This window comes from Sapajus apella, unplaced genomic scaffold (genome assembly GCF_009761245.1).
Source record: "Sapajus apella isolate SASKATOON/1434 unplaced genomic scaffold, GSC_monkey_1.0 scaffold86, whole genome shotgun sequence".
Classification (NCBI taxonomy): domain Eukaryota; kingdom Metazoa; phylum Chordata; class Mammalia; order Primates; family Cebidae; genus Sapajus; species Sapajus apella.
Genome location: NW_022437026.1, coordinates 2156638 through 2177370, shown reverse-complemented (window position 1 = coordinate 2177370; position 20733 = coordinate 2156638). Strand labels below are relative to the sequence as shown.

Below are 20733 nucleotides of genomic sequence, written 5' to 3'. Positions count from 1 at the left end.
CTTCTGTGTCATGGTTTGAGTATTTGGAGAATGCAAGGAGAAAAAGTGAGGACTCAGCTATTTAGAGGATCTGGAATGTTTATTTCAGATTTTGAATGTTAGGGCTACCAGGAACTAACTAATCACATCATTTTACTTAAAAAAAAAAATCACATTATTTGACAGGAATGTGAGGTCTAGAGAATTTGTTTTACTTGTAGGTAGAGAACTGTGGTTGGGGGTAGTCTGTGAATCCTCAAAGCTACCACACAGCCCTCTGCAGCACCGCTGTCCTTCCCAGACACTCCCAGACTCACTGTTGGTCTTCTTTCTTTTCCTTAGCTCTGGTGTCATTAAGATTTAGATGTCCATTATTTCTGTCAATATCTATCACATGATCTGAGCATTTGCCTTTGGAGAATGGGGTCTGTGGCTGAGCACCCCTGGAGTCACACCTGACATTCATTGTGATGAAAGGCCTCTGGAGTGTTCTTCCTGCCTCATGTTGCTCCCTGAGGTCCCTGCCATGTCACCACCCAGGGCAGCATCCCCATCCTGTGCCTGAGGGATTCTTTTCCTCATGGAGTGACACAGAGTTGTGTCACTGGGCATCTGTAAAAACTCCTTTTAAAAAACCATTTTTAAACATTATTGGGTTCTGTTTGCTAATATTTTGTTAGGCATTTTTGCATCTATGTTTATGAGAGATATTAGTCAGTAGTTTTCTTTTTTTTTTTTTGAGATGGAGTCTCACTTTGTTGCCCAGGCTGGAGTGCAGTGGCATAATCTTGGCTCACTGCAACCTCCCTCTCCTGGGTTCAAGCGATTCTCCTGCCTTAGCCTCCCAAGTAGCTGGTACTACAGGTGCCTGCCACAATGCCCGGCTAATTTTTGTATTTTTAGTAGACGGGGTTTTGCCATGCTGGCCAGGCTGGTCTTGAACTCCTGACCTCAAGTGATCCGTCCGCCTCGGCCTTTCAAAGTTCTGGGATTACAAGTGTGAGCCACTTCGCCCAGCCTTTTCTTTTTTAAAATTGTAATAGCCGGGCGCGGTGGCTCATGTCTGTAATCCCAGCACTTTGGGAGGCCGAGGCAGGCGGATCACGAGGTCAAGAGATCGAGACCATCCTGGCCAACATGGTGAAACCTTGTCTCTACTAAAAATACAAAAATTAGCTGGGCATGGTGGCACACGCCTGTAGTCCCAGCTACTCGAGAGGCTGAGGCAGGAGAATTGCTTGAACCCGGGAGGCGGAGGTTGCAGTGAGCCGAGATTGCGTCACTGCACTCCAGCCTGGCGCCAGGCAATGGAGCGAGACTCTGTCTCAAAAAAAAAAAAAAAAAATTGTAATAAAACACATAATATTGTTACTATTTTTAGTGTATGATTATGTTTAGTGCATTTATGTTGTTGTGAAACTGATCTCCAGAACTTTTGCATCTTGCAGAACTAAGACTCTATACCCATAAAACAAGAACGCCGCATTTGCCCCTTTCCCCAGACCCTTGTGACTACTCCTACTTTCTTTTTTTTAAAAGTTGATTTATGAAAATGAGGTCTTGCTTTGTCACCCAGGCTGGAATGCAAGGGCACAATCATCATTCACTGCAACCTTTAACTCCTGGCCCAAGGGATCCTCCTGGATCCCCCTGCCTCAGTTTCTCAAGTAGCTAGGACTCCAGGTATGTGCCACTACACCTAGCTAATTTATTTTTTTTTTTAATTATTATTTTTTATAGAGACAGAATTTCTCAGGGCTGGTCTTGAACTACTTCTGGCCTGAAGTGATCCTCCTGCCTTGGCTTCCCAAAGTGCTGGGATTACAACATGAGCCACTGCACCTGGACCCAGCTAATTAACTTTTTAAAAATTATTATTATTTTAGATATGGGGTCTTGCTGTGTTGCCAAGGCTGGCCATGATTTTTTTTTCTTTTAAAAAAAATGAGGTTGCGTGCTATGGCTTATGCCTGTAATCCCAGCATTTTGAGAGGCTGAGGTGCTTAGATCACTTGAGCCCAGGAGTTTGAGACCACCCTGGCCAAGATGGTGAAACGCTGTCTCTATTAAAAAATAAAAAAATTAGCTGGGCATGGTGGTGCCTGCCTGTAATCCCAGTTCCTCTGGAGGCCGAGACATGAGAATCACTTGAACCTGGGAGGTGGCGGCTGCAGTGAGCCGAGATCTGCGACTGCACTCCAGCCTGGAAGACAAAGTGAGATTCTGTCTCAAAATAATATAATAAAATAAAAATAAAATAATTTTTTTCTGTAGACATGGAGTTTTGCTGTTGCCCAGGCTAGTCTCAAACTCCTGGCTACAAGCGATCCTCCCACTCAGCCTCCCTAAGTGCTGAGATGATAGGTGTGTGTGTCTACTTTGTTTCTATGAATTCGTCTACTCTGGATACCTCATATAAATGCAATCACATAATTTTTGTCTTTTTCCGATTGGCATATTTCACTTAACATTAATGTCCTTAAGATTTATCCATGTATTTATAGATCACATTTTGTTTAATCCATTCATTTGTTGATGGATATTTGGGTTGCTTTCAACCTCTTGGCTATTGTGAATAATGCTGCTATAAACATGGATGTGTAACTGTCTCTTTGAGATCCTGTTTTCAGTTCTTTTAGATATATATTCTGAAGGGAATTGCTGGGTCATATGGTAATCCTATTTTTAATTTTTTGAAGAGCTGCCCTACTGGTTTCCATAGCAGTCACCCCATTTTACAATTCCACCCAACAGTGCACATGAGTTCATATTTTTCTAAAACCTCACTAACACTTGTTATTTTCTGAGTTTTTGGTTTTTTTTATTTTTATTTTTTTGAGTGGCCATCCTAATGGGTGATATTTTATTGTAGTTATGATTTGCATACCCCCTGATGATTAGTGATGTTGATCATATATATTTTTTTTGAGATGCAGTCTCACTCTTTCACCTAGGCTGGAGTACAGAGATGCGATCTTAGCTCACTGCAACCTCCGCCTCTGGGTTCAAGCAATTCTCCTGTCTCAGCCTCCCAAGTAGTTGGGACTGTAGGCGCCTGCTACCATGACTGGCTAATTTTTGTATTTTTAATAGAGATGGGGTTTCACCATATTGGTCAGGCTGGTCTCGAACTCCGGACCTCAGCTCATCCACACAGCTTGGCCTCCCAAAGTGCTGGGATTACAGGTGTGAGCCACCTCACCTGGCCAGCCATATTTTCATATGACTGTTGGCCATCTGTTTATCATCTTTGGAGAAATGTCTAATTCAAGTGCTTTGTCATTTTATTTTGTTTTATTATTTTAATTTAATTTCTTATTTTGTTTTATTTATTTCAGATAGGGTCTTACTCTGTCACCCAGGCTGGAATGCAGCAGTGTGATCATGGCTTGGCTCACTGTAGCCTCAGCATCCTGGGCTTGAGTGATCCTCTCACCCAGGCTGGAGTACAATGGTGTGATCTCAGTGCACTGCAACCTCCACATCCCAGGCTCAAATGATCCTCCCGTCTTAGCCTCCCAAGTAGCTGGGACTACAGGCATTTGCCACCATGCCAGGCTAATTTTTGTATTTTTTGTACGGAATACAAAAAATTTCACCACGTTGCCCAGTCTGGCCTCAAACTACTGGCCTCAAGTGATCCACCCACGTCAGCCTCCCAAAATCCTGGGGTAGCAGGCATGAGCAACCATGTGTGGCCCAAGTCCTGTTTTTATTGAGCTTTTTCGTATTGTTTTTGTATCCTCTCTTTCATTTATGTTTGCTCTCATCTTTTTAAAATTTTCTTTCTTCTGCTAGCTTTGGGTGTAACTTTTGTTTTTCTAGTTCTTTGAGGTATTACATAGATTTGAGATCTTTTTTTTTCTATGTGCGTGTGTACCTTCCCTCTTATGACTGCTTTCACTGCATCCCAGAAGTTTAGCATGTTGTGTTTTAGTAAGGAATTCTTCTAAGTTTCCTTGTTATATTTTCTTTGGCTTTGCTTAAGAGCGTGGTGTTTAACTTCTACTAATTTGTGGATTTTCCGTTTTTTGTTTTTTGTTTTTTTTTTGTGGTTATTTCATTCTATTGTGATTGAAAAGATACTTTATATAACTTTATATAATTTCAGTCTTCTTGAATTTGTTAGGACTTGTTTTGTGGACTAACGTGGTCTGTCTTGGAGAATGTTTCATGTGTACTTGAGAAGAATTTATTTTCTGCTGTTGGTGGCTGAAATGTTATGTATATGTCTGTTAGGTCCAGTCGGCCTACAGTATTGTTCAAATACTCTGTCGCCTTATTCATCTTTTGTTTGGTTGTTTTATCTGTTATTGAAAGTTGGGTAGTGAAGTCTCCAACTCTGTTTCACCTTACAATCCTATCAAAGTTTGCTTCATATATTTAGGACCTCTGATGTTTGGTGCATAAATATTTATAATTGTTATATCTTCTTGGTGAATTGGCATTCTTGTCATTATATAATACCCTTGTTTTGTATAACAATTTTTTTTTTTTTTTTTAAGATGGAGTGTCGCTCTGTTGCCCAGGCTGGAGTGCCATGTCGTGATCTTGGCTCTCTGCACCCTCCATCTCCCGGGTTCAAGTGATTCTCCTGCCTCAGCCTCCTGAGTAGCTAGGACTATAGGTGTGCATTACCATGCCCAGTTTTTTTTTTTTTTTAGATAGAGTTTTTGCTCTTCTTGCCCAGGATGCAGTGCATGATCTCAGCTCACTGGAAGCTTCACTTCCTGGGTTCAAGAGATTCTCCTACCTCAGCCTCCCAAGTAGCTGGGACTATTGGTGCCCACTCCACACCTAGCCAGTTTTTTGTATATTGTAGAGATGGGGTTTCACCATGTTGGTCAGGCTGGTCTCAAACTCCTAACCTCAGGTGATCTGCCTGCCTTGGCCTCCCAAGGTGCTAGGGATTACAGGCATGAGCCCCCATGCCCGGCCCTAAATTTTTTTTTTTTTTTTTGAGATGGAGTCTTGCTCTGTTGCCCAAGCTGGAATGCAGTGGCACGATCTTGGCTCACTGCAACGTCCACCTCCCAGGTTCAAGCAGTTCTCCTGCATCAGCCTCCCAGGTAGCTGGAATTACAGGTGTGCACTACTGTGCCTGGCGAATTTTTGTATTTTGAGTAGAGATGGCATTTCACCATGTTGGTCAGGCTGGTCTTGAACTCCGGACCTTGTGATCTGCCCACCTTGGCCTCCCAAAATGCTGGGATTACAGGTATGAGCCACTGCGCCCCACCACAATTTTTGACCTGAAGTCTGTTTTGTCTGTTATTAGTATAATCGCCTCTGTTCTATTTTGTTTACTATTTGCATGGAATATCTTTTCCATCCTTTCAATTCCAGCCTATGTGTGTCCTTAGATCCAGAGTGAGTCTCCTGTAGACAGCATAGTTGGATCCTGTTTCTAAATTCATCCATGCAATCTATTTTTTTTTGATTGGAGGTTTAAGTTTATTTACAGTTAATTATTGATAGAGAAGGACTTACTGTGACCATTTTGCCGTTTTCTGGTGTGTCTTGTAGCTTTTTTGTCTCTTCTTTCTTACTGCCTCCTTTGTGTTATACTGATTTTTTTCCCCAGTAACATTTAATTCCCTTCTAATATCCTTTTGTGTATATTCTATATTTTCTGTGTGGTTACCATTGTAATTGCATGTACATTTTTAATGTTACAGCGTTCTATTTTAAACTGACAACTTCTATTGCATATGAAAAATCTGCTTTATAAATCAAAATCCATCCCACTTTGTTATTGTTGTCACAAATTATATCTTTTATATATTGTATACCCCTTAGCATAGATTTGTAGTTTTTTATGGCTTTGCCATATAAATTCTATGCATTAACATTCAGTAATATGTTTCACTATATTTGTCCATGCACTTACCTTCACTGGAGCACTTTGTATTTTTTATGGCTTCATGTGTCTATCTAGTGTCCTTTCATTTCGACTTGAGGAACTCCCATGAGGACTTCTTGTATAGCAGTTCTAGTGACAATGGACTCTCTCGGCTTTGTTTTCTTTTTTTTCTGAGACAAAGTCTCGCTCTTGTCACCCAGGCTGGAGTGAAGTGGCGCGATCTCGGCTCACTGTAACCTCCGCCTCCCAGGTTCAAGCGATTCTCCTGCCTCAGCCTCCCAAGTAGCTGGGATTATAGGCACACACCGCCACGCCTGGCTATATTTTGTATTTTTAGTAGAGACAGGGTTTTACCGTGTTGGCCAGGCTGGTCTTGAACTCCTGACCTCAGGTGATATAACCACCTTGGCCTCCTAAAGTGCTTCGATTACAGGCATGAGCCACCACGCCGGCCCCATTTATCTGGCAGTCTTAAAGTTTCTCCATTTTTTTTTTATTTTGGGAGAGTCTCACTCTCGCCCAGCTGGAGTGCAGTGGCGTGATCTTGGCTCACTACAACCTCTGCCTCCTGGGTTCAGGCAATTCTCGTGCCTCTGCCTCCCAAGTAGCTGGGATTACAGGTTCGCACTCTTACACCTGACTAATGTTTTATATTTTCAGTAGATCAAGGTTTTGCCGTGTTGGCCAGGCTGGTCTCAAACTCCTGGGCTCTAGTGATCCACCTGCCTCAGCCTCCCAGAGTGCTGGGATTACAGGCGTGAGCCACTGAGCCTGGCCCCAAATTTCTCTCTCTTTTTTTTTTTGTTGTTGTTGTTGAGACAGAGTATTGCTCTTGTCATTGAGGCTGGAGTGGGATGACGTTATCTTGGCTCACTGCAACCTCTGCCTCAGGGGTTCAAGTGATTCTCTAGCCTTAGCCTCCCAAGTAGCTGGGATTACAGGTGTCCACCACCATGCCCAGCTAATTTTTGTATTTTGAGTAGAGACGGGGTTTCTGCCATGTTAGCCAGGGTGATCTTGAACTCCTGACCTCAAGTGGTCCACCTGCCTCAGCCTCCCAAAGTGTTGGGATTACGGGCATGAGCCACCGTTTCATAAGTGAGCACAGCTGTTCACCTCCCAGACAGGGAGACAGAGCCTTATCAGCAGCCCAGAAGCCCCGTTTTGCCCTCTTCCAGTCACTGCCTTGCCTTCCTTTTTTCAAATGTCTTCTATTCTGATTTCCATAGATTACTTTTTCCTGTTTTTGAACATTTTTTGTTTTGTTTTGAGACACCGTTTTGCTCTTTTGCCCAGGTTGGAGTGCAACAGCACGATCTTGGCTCACCACAACCTGCACCTCCCAGTTTCAAGCGATTCTCCTGCCTCAGCCTCCTGAGTAGCTAGGATTACAGGCATGTGTCACCACGCTGGCTAATTTTGTATTTTTAGTAGAGATGGGGTTTCTCCATGTTGGTCAGGCTGGTCTTGAACTCCTGACCTCAGATGATCTGCCTGCCTCAGCCTTCCAAAGTGCTGGGATTACAGGTGTGAGCCACTGTGCCTGGCCTGAACTTTATGTATGTAAAGTTCACAAGTGGAATTGTACTGTAAGTGGAATTGTACAGTTTATACTTTAAGAAAATCGAAGTATTAAAAAGTACATATAGACATGTGGACAAGTGCACATGTCATCCATGTTCAGCTTGATGAATTTTCAAACCAAACATATCCACATAGCCAATATCTGAATCAAGACAAGCCATTTCTAGTACCCAGAAGGCCCAGCTGTGTTCCTTGCAGTCACTGCCATCCTCTGCCCTCCTTCCTACTCCTGAGCAAAAGCACTTTTAACAACACAGATTGGCCAGGTGCGGTGGCTCACGTCTGTAATTCCACCGCTCTGGGAGGCCAAGGAGGAAGGATTGCTTGAACCCAGGAGTTGGAGACCAGCCAGGACAACATAGTGGGATCCTGTCTCTACAAAATAAAAATTAGCTGGGCATGGTGGTGCATGCCTGTAGTCCCAGCTCCTTGGGAAGCTGATCTGAGAGAATTGCTTGTACCTAGGAGGCCCAGGCTGCAGTGAGCTGTGACCACATCACTGCGCTTTAGTCTGGACTGTAGAGCGAGACCCTGTCTCAAAAACAAAAACAAACCACAGATTTGTTTTTATTGTTATGTACTTTTTTGGAATCCTATACAGTAGTTTGAACTCTATATGTTACTTGAATTCAGCATGGGTGCGAGATTTCATTGCTGTGTAATTTTAATTTGCATGAGTATATGGCAGTTTATTTTTCTAGTCATAGACATTTTGTTTTTTGTAGCTTCTGGCTGTTTTGAATAGAGCTGCTGTTAGCATTCTTTTGGTGTACACGTGCACTCAGTTTTGTTGGGAATTCTTGGGTGAGAAGGTAGCTGCATGCTTAGTTCCAGTGGGTTCCTCCCATTTTCCCGTGTGGCTGTATTGATTCACATTGTGTAAGTTCCAATTGTTCCAAGTCTCCGACACCACTTGGTATTGCCAGTCTTTCATATTTTGCAAAGCTCATTTCTTCTTTTGAGACACAGTCTTGCTTTGTCACCCAGGCTAGAGTGCGGTGGTGCAATCTTGGCTCACAGCAAACTCTGCCTCCTGGGTTTAAGTGATTCTCCTGCCTTAGTCTCCTGAGAAACTGGGATTATAGGTGTGTGCTACCAGGCCCAGCTTTTTTTTTTTTTTTTTAAACTTTGTAGAGATGGGCTGTTACTCAGGAGCTCCTCTGATTTTTTTGGATTTTTGCCATGTTGGCCAGGCTGGTCCTGAGCTCCTAGACTTGAGTGACCTGCCTCAGCTTCCCAAGTGCTGGGATTACAGGCATGAGCCACTGCGCCCAGCCAAAGCTCATTTCTTTTTAAACGACTCATTTATCTTTCAGTGTAAATGTGAAATCTACACTATAATTTTCATTTTCAGGTTTTCAAAATGTAATCTTAATCTGTCATATTAATTATTCTATCATCGTCAGTTTTATGAATTGAGAGATGTTTTCCCAAGTAAAAATGTTCTGGATTTCTGTAGGAATCACAGTGTGGAAATGAAATCATTTGCCCTGTGCCATGCAGCACAGGATTGTCCCTTGTCACATTGATGAGATGCAGGAAGAGCCCCCCACTGGACGATTCCTGGCAGCCTTGGCTGGCAGCTGACGTCCGTGTCTTCCAAGCGTTCTTCCCTCTGTCGTTTGAAGGATACTTTATTATGCCACAGCATGCCCTAGGCTCCCTCAGTGACGAGTGCGATTTCCAGGGGTAGTCCTTGCAGAAAGCATTGTGAAGGTGCAGACCTCCACAGAGACTGTGGGCTCATTTCTCTGGAAAAGGGACAAGGAGGCAGCAAAGACAGACCCAGCTGCCACGGAAAGATTCAAATTAGATTTTACAGAACATTTGCCCTAGGTCAAAACCAAAGAAGGATTCCTTTTTATCAAAACTTCATTTGTTGAAGGGTATAAAGTAAAACATGTTATTTTACTTCTCCTCATAGAATTACAAATATTACTTGGAATTTGTAGATCCTTTGCCTCAGGCTCAGCACGACCTAGAAGGCATGATGGATGGAGGGTGTGAAATGCGATTTTCCAGGAATCTAAATCTGTGAGTCAGGGAGAAGAAGCGGAGGGCAAGAGCTAGTTGAAGGAATGTTTTTCTCTCCTTTCTTTCCTGATTAGGTGCCTCTTGAAGTGGATTTAACTAAAGCGAAGAGACAAGATTTTGAACCGACTGTGGAAGAGGCAAGATACAACAGTTGCCGACCGAACGTGGCCCTGGGACACCCACAACTACAGGAGGTGACCTCCCCTTCTAGACCAAGCCACGCTGTGATACAGGGGAACAAGGACTGTAGCTCCCGGTATGTGGCCTAAGTCCCCTCCATTTCCTCTCCGGCCCCTTCCTCTGTCACTGGGGCTGCCTCCACTTCCTCCTTCAGAGCCAGCCAGCTGTGTGCGTGCTCCCAGGAGCTGTGGCTGTTACTTAGGAGCTCCTCCTCATCCTGTTGCTCCCCTGATGCAGACGCCTGACCTCATCTGCTGTGGAGAGCGAGGCCTCGTACCAGCGGAAGCTCCGGCAAAAACAGCTGCAGCAGCAGTTCCGGGAGCAGATGGAGAAGCAGCAAGTCCACGTGTCCACCCCGCCAGCTGAGAAGAGTGAGGGTGTGTGAGTGGAGGGGAGCAGAGCCCTGGGAGGTGTCTGCAGGAGCAAGTCTAGCGACAGGGTCACCTGATTCTCTGCCAGTAACCCTGTGGCTGGCTCTAAACCAGGCCTCGCTGGGACTTCTCTCAAGCTACATGCAGGACAGATGAGCCCAGGAAATTTAGACATTTAAATCTGCTATACATGTTCCCATTTCTAGAGACAATGATCTTTTTTTTTCCCCTATGGAAGTAAGTGGGCCTTGATATAATCTTCTGGAATTAGAAATTTCAGAGTAGATAACTTTTTTTTTTATTGCAAATACTTTGGCCATCTCTACATTAGAAAGCCTTAGCAGGGCGCAGTGGCTCACGCCTGTAATTCCAGCACTTTGGGAGGCCAAGGTGGGTGGATCACTTGATGTCAGGAGTTTGAGACCAGCCTGGCCATCATGGTGAAACCCTATTTCTACCAAGAATGCATAAAAACTAGCCGGGCGTGGTGACGCACGCCTGTGGTACCCCCTACTTAGGAGGCTTAGGTAGGAGAATTGCTTGAATCCGGAAGGCAGAGGTTCCAGTGAGCCGAGATCGTGCTATTGCACTCCAGCCTGGGCAACAGAGACCCCGTCTCAAAAAAAAAAAAAGCCTTGTATTTCTGAGATGTCTTTGAGTATAAGGCCAAATTGAGACTCAGGATAACGGGAGCTTGTGGCAGATATTTATCAACTTTAGTTTATTTCAGAGTCCAGATTCAGTGGGAATGTAGTGATACAGACTCTTCTTTTCTTCTCTCTCTCCCCACCTCTTCCCCACTGCCCCATCCAGGGGGAGGTAGTCCTTACGCAGAGAGTGGAAACAAAGAAAGGGCTTGTCCCAGATCCATTGAGCTTTTGCCCAGTTTTTCCCTACCAATTGTGAAGAAGATTCATAGAAGACTTGTTTCGTGGTTGGTTCATATGCCCCTCAGCACTGACAGGCTGAAAGTAATATAAAAACCAAAACAGAACCACTTCCTGTTCTGTGGCTATCCTTACTGATGAGTTACTCTAGATGTTTAGCTTCTCACACTGCAGAAGCTCCCATGTGAAGTGTGGAGGAAGAGGCCCTCCAGGCCTTTCCTACCCTTTGGCAGACAACCAGAGCCATTGTTATTTTAGTCCATTTCACACATCTGATTTTGGCTTAAGACTTTGATTGCTGGTTTGCTTTCAGAGAGGATCTTGCTCTGTCACCCAGGCTAGAGAGTAGTGGCACGATCAGGGTTCACTGCAGCTTCGACCTTCCTGGACTCAAGTGATCCTCCTGCCTCAGCCCCCTGAGTAGCTGGAACTACAGGTGCCTGCTACCACACCTGGGTAATTTTTTACTTTTTGTAGAGATGGGATCTCGAACTCCTGGGTTCAAGCAATCTTCCCGCCTCGGCCTCCCAAAGTGCTGGGGTTTATAGGTATGAGCCACTGCGCCTGGCCAGGTTTTAGTTTAAGATTTTGTTTGTGCAAGGGTTACAGCTGTAGTAAGCAAGCCAGACGCTGGACGACATGGCCTCTAAGAGCCCTTCTACTTTTGCCGTGAAAGGAGAAAGAAACTCATTTTCCCACTTTGGTGAGAAGAATTCAAACCACAGACAGAGCCATAGGTAGGACTGGGACTCGGGAATCTAAAGGTCTTATATTGGCTGAAGCAGCGTAGCCTTACGCAGTGTTGCCCTTCTGAGTGTGTTCCCTCTAAGAAGAGGACAGTGGACTTACTCTCTTAAATCCCATGTAGGATGTGATGATGACTTGTCCTTTCTTTCCTCTGTGAACCGTAGCTGCGCCTCCGGTCCCTCCTCTGACACACAGCACTCCCGTAACTGCGGTCTCAGAACCACTCCTGGAGAAAGACTTCCTTGCAGGAATGACTCAAGAATTAATCAGTAAATACCTTGAAATGCTTGTAAGCTACTGTGCTGTATGTTTTTAGTAGCCAGAGTACCTTTTAGGCAGTGTAAAAATCCTCATTTTCGTCTGTTTTTGTTGGGGGCGGGAGCATTCTGGCGGTGGCATATGTCCAGTTCCTCTTTGATCCGAACTGAAGGAAGGCTCTTCAGTGTACTTTTAGGGGTAGGGGAGAGAAAAACTTTCAGAAAGCACTCGACATGGAATTTCTGATGGCCAGTTTTTCCAGTGCTTTCGTGAGAATACTTCATTATTTGCTGATGATACACTTTTCCTTTCCTTTGTAGAGACTCTTGAAGACAACTCTTTAAAGTGGGCTATGACTCCAGATGCAGGGGATGGTGTGGTCAAGCCCTTGTCTAGAGCAGACCCACCCCAGACCTCTGACACACTAGCCTTGAACAACCAGACGGTGACCCAGGACAGGACTCCACACAGCCTTTGCCACCAGAAACCACAAGCGAAATCTGGACCTTCGGACCTTCAGACGTATAGCACTGACCAGTGCATAACAGGTAGCAGAGAGGTGTTTAGGAGCAAAAATTAAAGGGGAACCTAGCTTTAATTCTGGGAATTTTTGAGGAAGGATGACGTTTCATTTCGATAGAATAATTCCCAGGGACTAGCACTGCAAGTGGAAGATAACCGGGGGCCTGGTTTGAGAGCCAGAACTTTTCCTTTGGGCTCCTGAATTCAGGTGCAGCCCTTTTCAGCACTTGATAGTAGCAGGAAGCAGAAGCGCCATTGCATGGACAGCTTGCCCTCCTAGCAGCAGGGCTGTCATGAGCACGATGCCACTTGGTCTAGGAAAATGATCTGCCTTCCTCCCAACAGAAATTCTCATTCTTGGGCTTAGTCTAAATTAGGATCATTAACTAATAAAATCCAGAAATCATTAGATGTCAGTTTATTGTAACCATGGCAGTTACATTTAAGCCATTTTGTCTTCCACAGGAAACTGGGAATCTCACAGGAAGAGCCAGGACATGAAGAAAAGGAAGTATGATCCATCTTAACTGAGGCTCAGGCCACATGATTGGACCTTGTCACAAAGGGACTTTGGAAAACTACATTTTTGTCATGAAATCGTTCATCACTCCTGGAGAATGAACTTTACTGCTAAGGATTTATCTTGCTTCATTCTGAACCTTCTCAAGAGGATCTGACTGAGAGCCTACTGCAGTTAGAGCTGAGCACTTTTAAAAAGCTTGTCCCCAACTGGGCTAGGTGGCTCATGCCTGTAATCCCAGCACTTTGGGAGGCCGAGGCAGGTGGATCACCAGGTCAGGAGTTCAAGACCAGCCTAGCGAAGATGGTGAAACCCTGTCTCTACTAAAAATACAAAAAAATAGCTGGGTGTGGTGGTGGGCATTTGTAGTCCCAGCTACTCGGGAGGCTGAGGCAGAGAACTGCTTGAACCTGGGAGGCAGAGGTTGCAGTGAGCTGAGATTGCGCCACTGCACTCCAGCCTGGGTGAGAGTGAGACTGTCTCAGAAAAAAAGCTTGTCCTCCACTCTAGTAGGGAGAGGCGCTGGATGGATGAAATATCTTTTCTTTGGCTTGTGAGGCTTCCCACTATTTATTACTAAACTATTGTTAATAAAGAAGATGGACATTTTAGAAATCACCAATGGCTGCTTGCCCTCAAGCAATATAGGCCAGACTTAGTACTAAGCACCTGCCTTAGCAATTGCCTACATTCAATTGTTTTGCATAACCTCTGCCTTCTTTCCTTTAAGGCCCTATGCCTTTAATGTTGTCCACTTTAAGCACTGTGGATCATGACAGGCAAACAGTTGGAGTAGTGCTTTTTACTACTTTGTATCAATCTAGGCTACAATCTTCATTTAATCTAAATAAACTAATTTATGGGTTTATGACATTACAATCCTGCATTCTTTCAAGACTGACATTTTTCCCTAAGAAGGAAATAATCATCTAAGGTCAAGGAAAAACTTTTTTTTTTTTGAGACAGGGTCTTGCTGTGTCACCCAGACTGGAGTGTGGTTGGTGCAAACAGCTCGACCTCCTGGGCTCAAGTGATCCTCCCACCTCCGCCTTACAAAATGCAGTTATTACTGGTGTGAGCCACTGTGTCCAGCCAGAAAAGGCATTTTGAGAAAGCAAATTGTATACTTTATAAGAAAACAGAAAATATACATATTGCGTATCCCTTATCTGAAATGCTTGAAACCAGAATTTTTTTGCATTTTTTGAATATTTGTATATACTTAACGAGACCTTGTGGAGGGGACCCAAGCCTGAACGTGGAATTCACCTGTTTCATATATACCTCATACACATAATTTTATGCATGCGACAAAGTCTGTGTATAAGATATACTGCAGCTGAAGGGGGCTGAGTCCTTTTTTCTCTGAGGGTTGCTGAATAAACTGTTTTGTGCCTGGTGCTTTGTGGAATTTTCCACGTCAGTGCTGAGAAACTTTCAGATCTCAGAGCATTTCGATTAGGGATGCTCAAGCTGCAACTGTTTGTTTGTACTTCTGCATTTCAAATGTGAGATGTAACCCACCTTGACCATAAATTGGCTTTTCATACTGTTTAGATGTTTTAAATTTTTTTCCCCCAAATAATGAATTTGCAATTTTATTATTTTATTTTTGAGAGGGTGTCTCTCTGCATCTCAGGCTGGAGTGCAGTGGTGCGGTATCGGCCCACTTCAACCTTCACCTTCCGGGTTCAAGCGATTCTCCTGCCTCAGGCTCCTGAGTAGCTGGGATTACGGGTGCCGTGACCATACCCAGCTTTTTTGTCTTTTTAGTGGACACGGTTTCTCAATGTTGGCCAGGCTGGTCTAGAATGCCTGACCTCAAGTGATCTGCCTGCTTTGGCCTCCCAAAGTAAGTGCTAGGATTACAGGTATGAGCCACTGCGCCCAGCCAATTTAGTTTTTTTAAAGACGTGTTTTGGACTGGGCTGTGCCTATCTTGAAGCAGTGACTTTTTTTTGGCTCACAGACACATTGTGGGAAGCTGTGAACCGAGATAAGGAAGTCTGAAAGTACTAGCCAGCAGCCGACTGTTTCTATTCCTTTGGAAGATGAAGAGGTAGCAAAGAGCCCCCAAGAATTAGGAATCCGGTTATAAATTGCACTTACTTAAAATAGTGCCAATGAAAATGTGAAGGAATTTTCTGTAAATGAAACCCCACAGCTCAACAAAAGCAGGTTTGGTTTATTTGAATGGTTTCATTAAATAAGTCTACAAAGGTAACAAACTGAAGCACAAAGCGCAATCTTACAAGAAGCGCAACACCCAGAGTTAGTGCAAAATGTACAATTAACGGCTGCTAAGAAACCCCCGAAGTTTGAATTTTTATTTTTTTAAACAGTGTACATTGTTAAATAATGTAAGGAAAACTTATAATTCAGAAAGTTTTTTTAATGTGGAAAAAGATATTCAAAGTGTACTATCAACACAAAAATAATTTAAACAGTTCAGTAGCACTAGTTCATTCCTCTAGGCTTCAGTTATTTCATCCACAGGAAGATGAATTAACAGTAAATAAAACCAGTTCTTTTTGTGTACGAGTGAAAAAAATCTCAAAATTATTAAACCCAAATAACAAATGCTAACGTGCTGCATTAGGCTTCCCTGCTCCTCTCATATAAAGTATTTTCACTCTTAGGTGGTCCCTGTCTCAGCTACTCGGCTCCTTGTTGGTTCTATCCTTACTCTCACTCTCTCCACAAGATATATAAGCAGAGAATAAATAAAAGTAAATATTTTTAAAGCAGGAGTTGAAACCCCTGCCCTTTTCCTTTCTACCTTTTAAAAACCTTCAGCTCTTATTTGCATACTTAGGGCCACAGACCAACTTACTAAGGGAAGCAGGGCCCGTAAGGAATGAACAGGTACGGAGAGCCTCAGCTTCTTTCTGTGGTGGTGGTGATTCCCGGAATAAGCCATTGACGTGGGTAAAAGTTTGGAAATATGTCAGTTTCCCAACTAAGAGTCAAGAAGCACCCCAAAATTAAGAGTCTTAGCTTCTTTGTCCGTCTTCAGAGATAACAAAGATCCCAAACATAGCCAATTAGGACAGTATTTCCGGAAAGCTCTGAAAACAACAGAACTACCCATTACAAGTAGGCATAGCACTAAATAACACTGATTGGTTGCAGTTATTACTTAATGGGAATATTTGACAATGTGAGCATATTAGTTGTATTTCTGGAAATAAAGGTGGCACAAAAGATTATGATCCTGCAACCATTTGGACATCATAAAGGAAATGAGTAGGAATAAGTATCCTTTCCTACGACGATTATTAATTCAGATGTGGAAAGATTCACTTTCCACAAAATATAGTACCCCAAGCTGAGAACTGCATGGTACATGTGCAGCAAGAGGAAAGCAATCCAGTTTTTCTTAGAGCAACTTTCTCCATCTGTGACTTTTCACTATCAGGTTCCCCAACTTGATAACTAGCCCCCACCCCCTTTTCTTTATGTTCAGTTTCTTCTAGGTCACGTCTGTTCAAGCCTCGCTCAAATAAAGGTTTACATGACAGTCATTGGCCAGGCATCACATATCTTCAAAACAAGTTTGTTTCCTCATTCTTTAGTCTTTGTCTTTCACCCAGCACATACCATTCTTAGTCTTTTAAAAAAGTTGCCCAATTTTGTTCTAACACCCCCTCCTCACTCTTCCTGAAACAGAACTTTGTTTTTAACCACTAATGCCAACTTAACTTCCCACCTACTCATCTTACACCTGCTCTAGACAAAGTTGTTGAATGACTTAAAAAAATACTTTTTCTATTTCCCTTTGGCATATCCACTGCTGGGGTCACATGGACCTAAGATTTCCTTCCACATGCCCTTTATTGATCTGGGGTCTGATAAGTTGATGCTAATGGCAGAAGCAATATAAGTCCAAGGCACTAAAATGTCCAGCAAGCAACACTGGGAAACAGAAGTATTCAAGTACAGTAATTTATACAATTTTACATTCACATTTATTTATCTAATACAATGGAAATACAAAGGAAAAAGTTAAAGTGTCTCAATAAGTAAAGGACAGAGCTAGCTTTTTTTGGAACTTTTTAAACGTTTCATATTTTACTCTTAAAACTACTGTTGTCCAACAACATTTTATATATCACAGTGTTTCCACATCAAAACTGATGGCAAAGTTACATGTCCGCAGGGAACTTATTTTTTTTTTTCCTAATTGCTAATGCTGCAGTCAAAGCTGCTAGTATCTTTTGCTTAAAGCACTAATGACCTATTATAAGAAAGGGTTGCACCCCAGTCCCCTGGTATTTTTCACTGGGTTCTAAAGAGCAAAGAAAAACAAAATCAAAAAGAGAAGGGGGGGAAAAGGAAGGAGGGCAGGGTAGGAGAGAGCCCAATAGGTTGTTTTTGTCTTGTGGTTCAGATTCTTGAGGGAGTAAAGGATTTGGGGCATGTACCAAAATCAAGAGCTCCACCCACTCAAAATTACAGATGGGGTTTGATTTTACATTGAGTTCTCTAGCTTCCTTATGAACAAGACTTTCCTAGCCCTCATCCTCACTACTGAGTACAGATAAACAGGAAAGCATGGTCTGAAGCTGCCCCTTTACAAGAAAGCTGCTCTTTCCTTCCTCTCCTACTCCAGTTAGTAGAGCAGGGGAGACTCTCCATTCTGAGGACTCAACGTGGAATTAAAAACATTCCCTTCTGGCAAGAAATAACCAGTTAAATGCAGCACTAGTAGTTAGTATATAGGCTACTCCCACCCCCCTCCCCCCGCCTCAGCATTCCATCTCCTGCCCCCAGATCTATTCAGTTAATATCTCTAGGTCTAAGTGGTCCGCAGGTTGGAACCTGGGGGGTTGCTGATGGATTTCTGCAAATTGCTGATGTTGAAATTCTGCAAGGAGGCAGTTCCCACAGGTTGGAACTGGCCAAGTGGCTGTGGTGCTGGGCCACCTGTCCCACTCCACTGAGCGCCAAATGGGGTAGCTGGAAAGCCATACTGCTGTGGGGGGCACATAGATTTGGTGAAGTGACCTAGAGAGGTAGCTGATGCTGCAGAGATGGGGGCAGAGCCACCCAGGTTCGAGGTCATGGAGATGCACAGTTGCCCAGGTGCAGAGAACTTCCTTGCCATTCCAGGGCCCTGAAAACAAAACAAATGCATGTCAAGTCTGGTGTGGGTTTAAGAGACATGGGTATAAAATGTGTGGTGCTAACATACACTTCTGGTCTAATCCTGTAAGATACAGCAAGAGAGTCTTCTATAGTATTTATTGGCTCTTTATATTTACCAAGTAAGGGTGAAAATAATCCTGATGAGAGGGGAGGGCTGTCATGTGCATGTGTGTGTCCTGTAGTTCAGGATGATGACGGAAAAAGGAAGAAGATAAAGTTGGGCTGACCAATAAGATTAGGAATTCAGGGAAGAAAAAATAAAAGGGTAGCTGGGGGATTTTTGCCTTGTTTTTCTAAAATGTTAAAATTAATGAGCTACTAAAGAAGGTCCTGGTATAAGACATCAAGCAGCAGCTTAGTAGTTTATATCTGGATTCAGATGTGTGTTAACGTGATTCTCTATGGCAAAAGAGAGACTTACCTCATAATTCATGTGCCCTTTGCTTCCTCTCCTGCCTGAGAGATTCATGGCATCTCGGGCCCAATTGTCTACCAACTTGTGCAGGTCATCTGTGAACGTGCCCTTCCTGCTGGACGTCATGGCTGGAGGCTGAGCTTGGGCGGCTTGGCTGTTCACTGTTCCCCCAACAGTGTTTGTGCTGCTAGTCCCTATGATAAGCAACAGAATACAAGCATTAAAAGGAGCCTAGGTTACAATTTCAGGGAAAGGGAAAACTTCACGGGGTGATGAATGGCAAGCCGCAGAATGGGGAGAGGATGAACTGGGAAGCCATGCAAGAAGGGTTCCAAGGTTTTGTTTAGCCATTGGTTTTGGTATAATAGGGTGATGAAAACTGTTTCTCTTCAGTAGCTGCTTTATATAAGGCTGAGCAACTCAGGATGACGGTAGGTATACAAGGCAGGGGCTTCTTTCACAAAGCACCTAAGAGTACTGGAACTGCTTGCCAGTACGCCATTCCCAGCATCATGTTGCTGATGGAAGTGCGATACGATTAGCAAGGCTTGTTGCTCTGAAATTTTGCAGAATGCAGGACAAAAGAGGATTTCTTGTGCCTTGGGCAAGGTTAAAGTAGGAGTAGGAATAGATGCTTGGCTAAGGAGAAGGGGTTTCCAAGCCTTGTGGACACTGTCACCTTTTTTTTTTTAAGACTTACTCTATTGCCCAGGCTGGAGTGCAATGGCGCAATCTCAGCTAACTGCAACCTCCAACTTCTGGGTTCAAGCAATTCTCCTGCCTCAGCCTCCAGAGTAGCCGGGATTACAGGCGCGCACCACCAAGCCCAGCTAATTTTGTATTTTAGTAGAGATGGGGTTTCGCCATGTTGGCCAGGCTGGTCTTGAACTCCTGACCTCGGGTGATCTGCCTGCTTTGGCCTCCCAAAGTGCTGGGATTACAGGCGTGAGCCACCACACCTGGCTTTTTCTTTTCTTTCTTTTTTTTTTTTTAGGAAGAGTCTCTTCTCTGTCACCCAGGCTGGATACAGTGGCACAATCACAGCTCACTGCAGCCTCAAACTCCTTCTGCCTCAGCCTCCCAAGTAGCTTGGGACTAGAGGTGTGCCCCACCACACCCAGTTACCCAGTTAATTTTTTAATATTTTGTATAGACATAATCTCCATATGCTGCTCAGTAATGAACTGCTGGGCTCACGCAATCCTGCCATCTCAGCCTCACAAAGTGCTGGGATTACAGGCGTGGGCCACCATGCTCAGTCTAGCCATTCTTTAAATACAGAGAGGTAATAAGAGTAGCATGCTGTGTTCAGAAAACTTTTTCACCCATAAACATGAACGTGCAAACATAAACTTGAGAGGGGTTAACCTCTCCCAATTTCCTATGAGTAATGGAACAAGATTACTCATGAGGAAAGGACTGTATGGTGTGCCTGAATCTTTCAACTCCAGGAAGACATGGTTTTCCCGAAGATGACCTCAGTTTCAGTTGGCTCAAGGATTCCCCCTGCTTCTCCCCATCTTCCCAGAACAGCAAGCACTCCCATGTAGAAGGGACAAGAAAATGCAGCTGAGGCAGGGTGCAAAGGGGAGGCGGAAGCTTTGCGGTTATGATGGAGGAATTCTATTTCTATGGTTTGATGAGAAAGGAAGAAGGAGTCTATGTCCTGCCTGATTTCGGCTCTGCTGGAGGGCACACTGAAGATTATTCGAAGAGGCACGTTTTGGGGAAGAGGGAAAGAAGAGTCATGGTCTTGTCTGTTTTCCTCACCCCCCCACTGTCTTACCAGATCTCACATGTTACATAAAAGCTGCTAAATTAAGTTGTGAATCACTAGTCCTTAAGATATCCAAGTAAAGCTGGGGGTAAATAAGTGCATGCGTTTTTCTGCTTTCAGTCAAAGCAGCATCAGACACAGCAGCACACCTAACGCAACCCTGCCACTTAAAAGCCTGTTATTGACCATCACTGGTCTCAAGTCAAGCTTATATCCTACCACCAGGGAAACGGCACACACAAGCATGTCTGTGCTGGAGTACCAGCTAATTCTGAGGTAAAGCTGCAGAGTGAGGAAGGTCACATGCTTCTTACCACCATGGCAAGACATGGAACTATTGCAGTGTGAGTGTTAGCTCACTTCTTGGTGTCTGCTGGAGCCACAAGGGGATGGCTATTGCACATACAGTGTAAAAGGAAGAGTGTAAGTTCCCCTACAGTACAGGAAA

General features: G+C 43.9%; 2 protein-coding genes across 36 annotated transcripts in view; one reads left to right on the top strand and one right to left on the bottom strand.

Moving 5' to 3' along the window:
* The window catches only part of RAD52 (RAD52 homolog, DNA repair protein), a 41756-nt gene extending 28505 nt beyond the window's left edge, over positions 1-13251 (top strand). For 5 of the 6 annotated variants that reach the window (XM_032254218.1, XM_032254219.1, XM_032254220.1 and 2 more), the window contains exons 8-12: positions 9535-9716; positions 9878-10017; positions 11810-11914; positions 12224-12451; positions 12891-13250. In XM_032254218.1, coding sequence (XP_032110109.1) covers positions 9535-9716; positions 9878-10017; positions 11810-11914; positions 12224-12451; positions 12891-12952 — 717 coding nt within the window. In that variant the 3' untranslated portion in view covers positions 12953-13250. Of the gene's footprint in view, positions 1-9534; positions 9717-9877; positions 10018-11809; positions 11935-12223; positions 12452-12890 lie in introns of all 6 variants that reach the window. The other variant, XR_004261593.1, reaches the window with a different exon arrangement.
* A 1859-nt stretch (positions 13252-15110) lies between these two features.
* The window catches only part of WNK1 (WNK lysine deficient protein kinase 1), a 146724-nt gene continuing 141101 nt past the window's right edge, over positions 15111-20733 (bottom strand). For 17 of the 30 annotated variants that reach the window (XM_032254421.1, XM_032254426.1, XM_032254424.1 and 14 more), the window contains 3 exons: positions 20179-20205; positions 18515-18702; positions 17125-18061 (listed from right to left, as the gene is read on the bottom strand). In XM_032254421.1, the coding sequence (XP_032110312.1) occupies positions 17744-18061; positions 18515-18702; positions 20179-20205 (533 nt within the window). In that variant the 3' untranslated portion in view covers positions 17125-17743. Of the gene's footprint in view, positions 18062-18514; positions 18703-20178; positions 20206-20733 lie in introns of all 30 variants that reach the window. The other 13 variants (XM_032254422.1, XM_032254425.1, XM_032254427.1 and 10 more) reach the window with 4 other exon arrangements.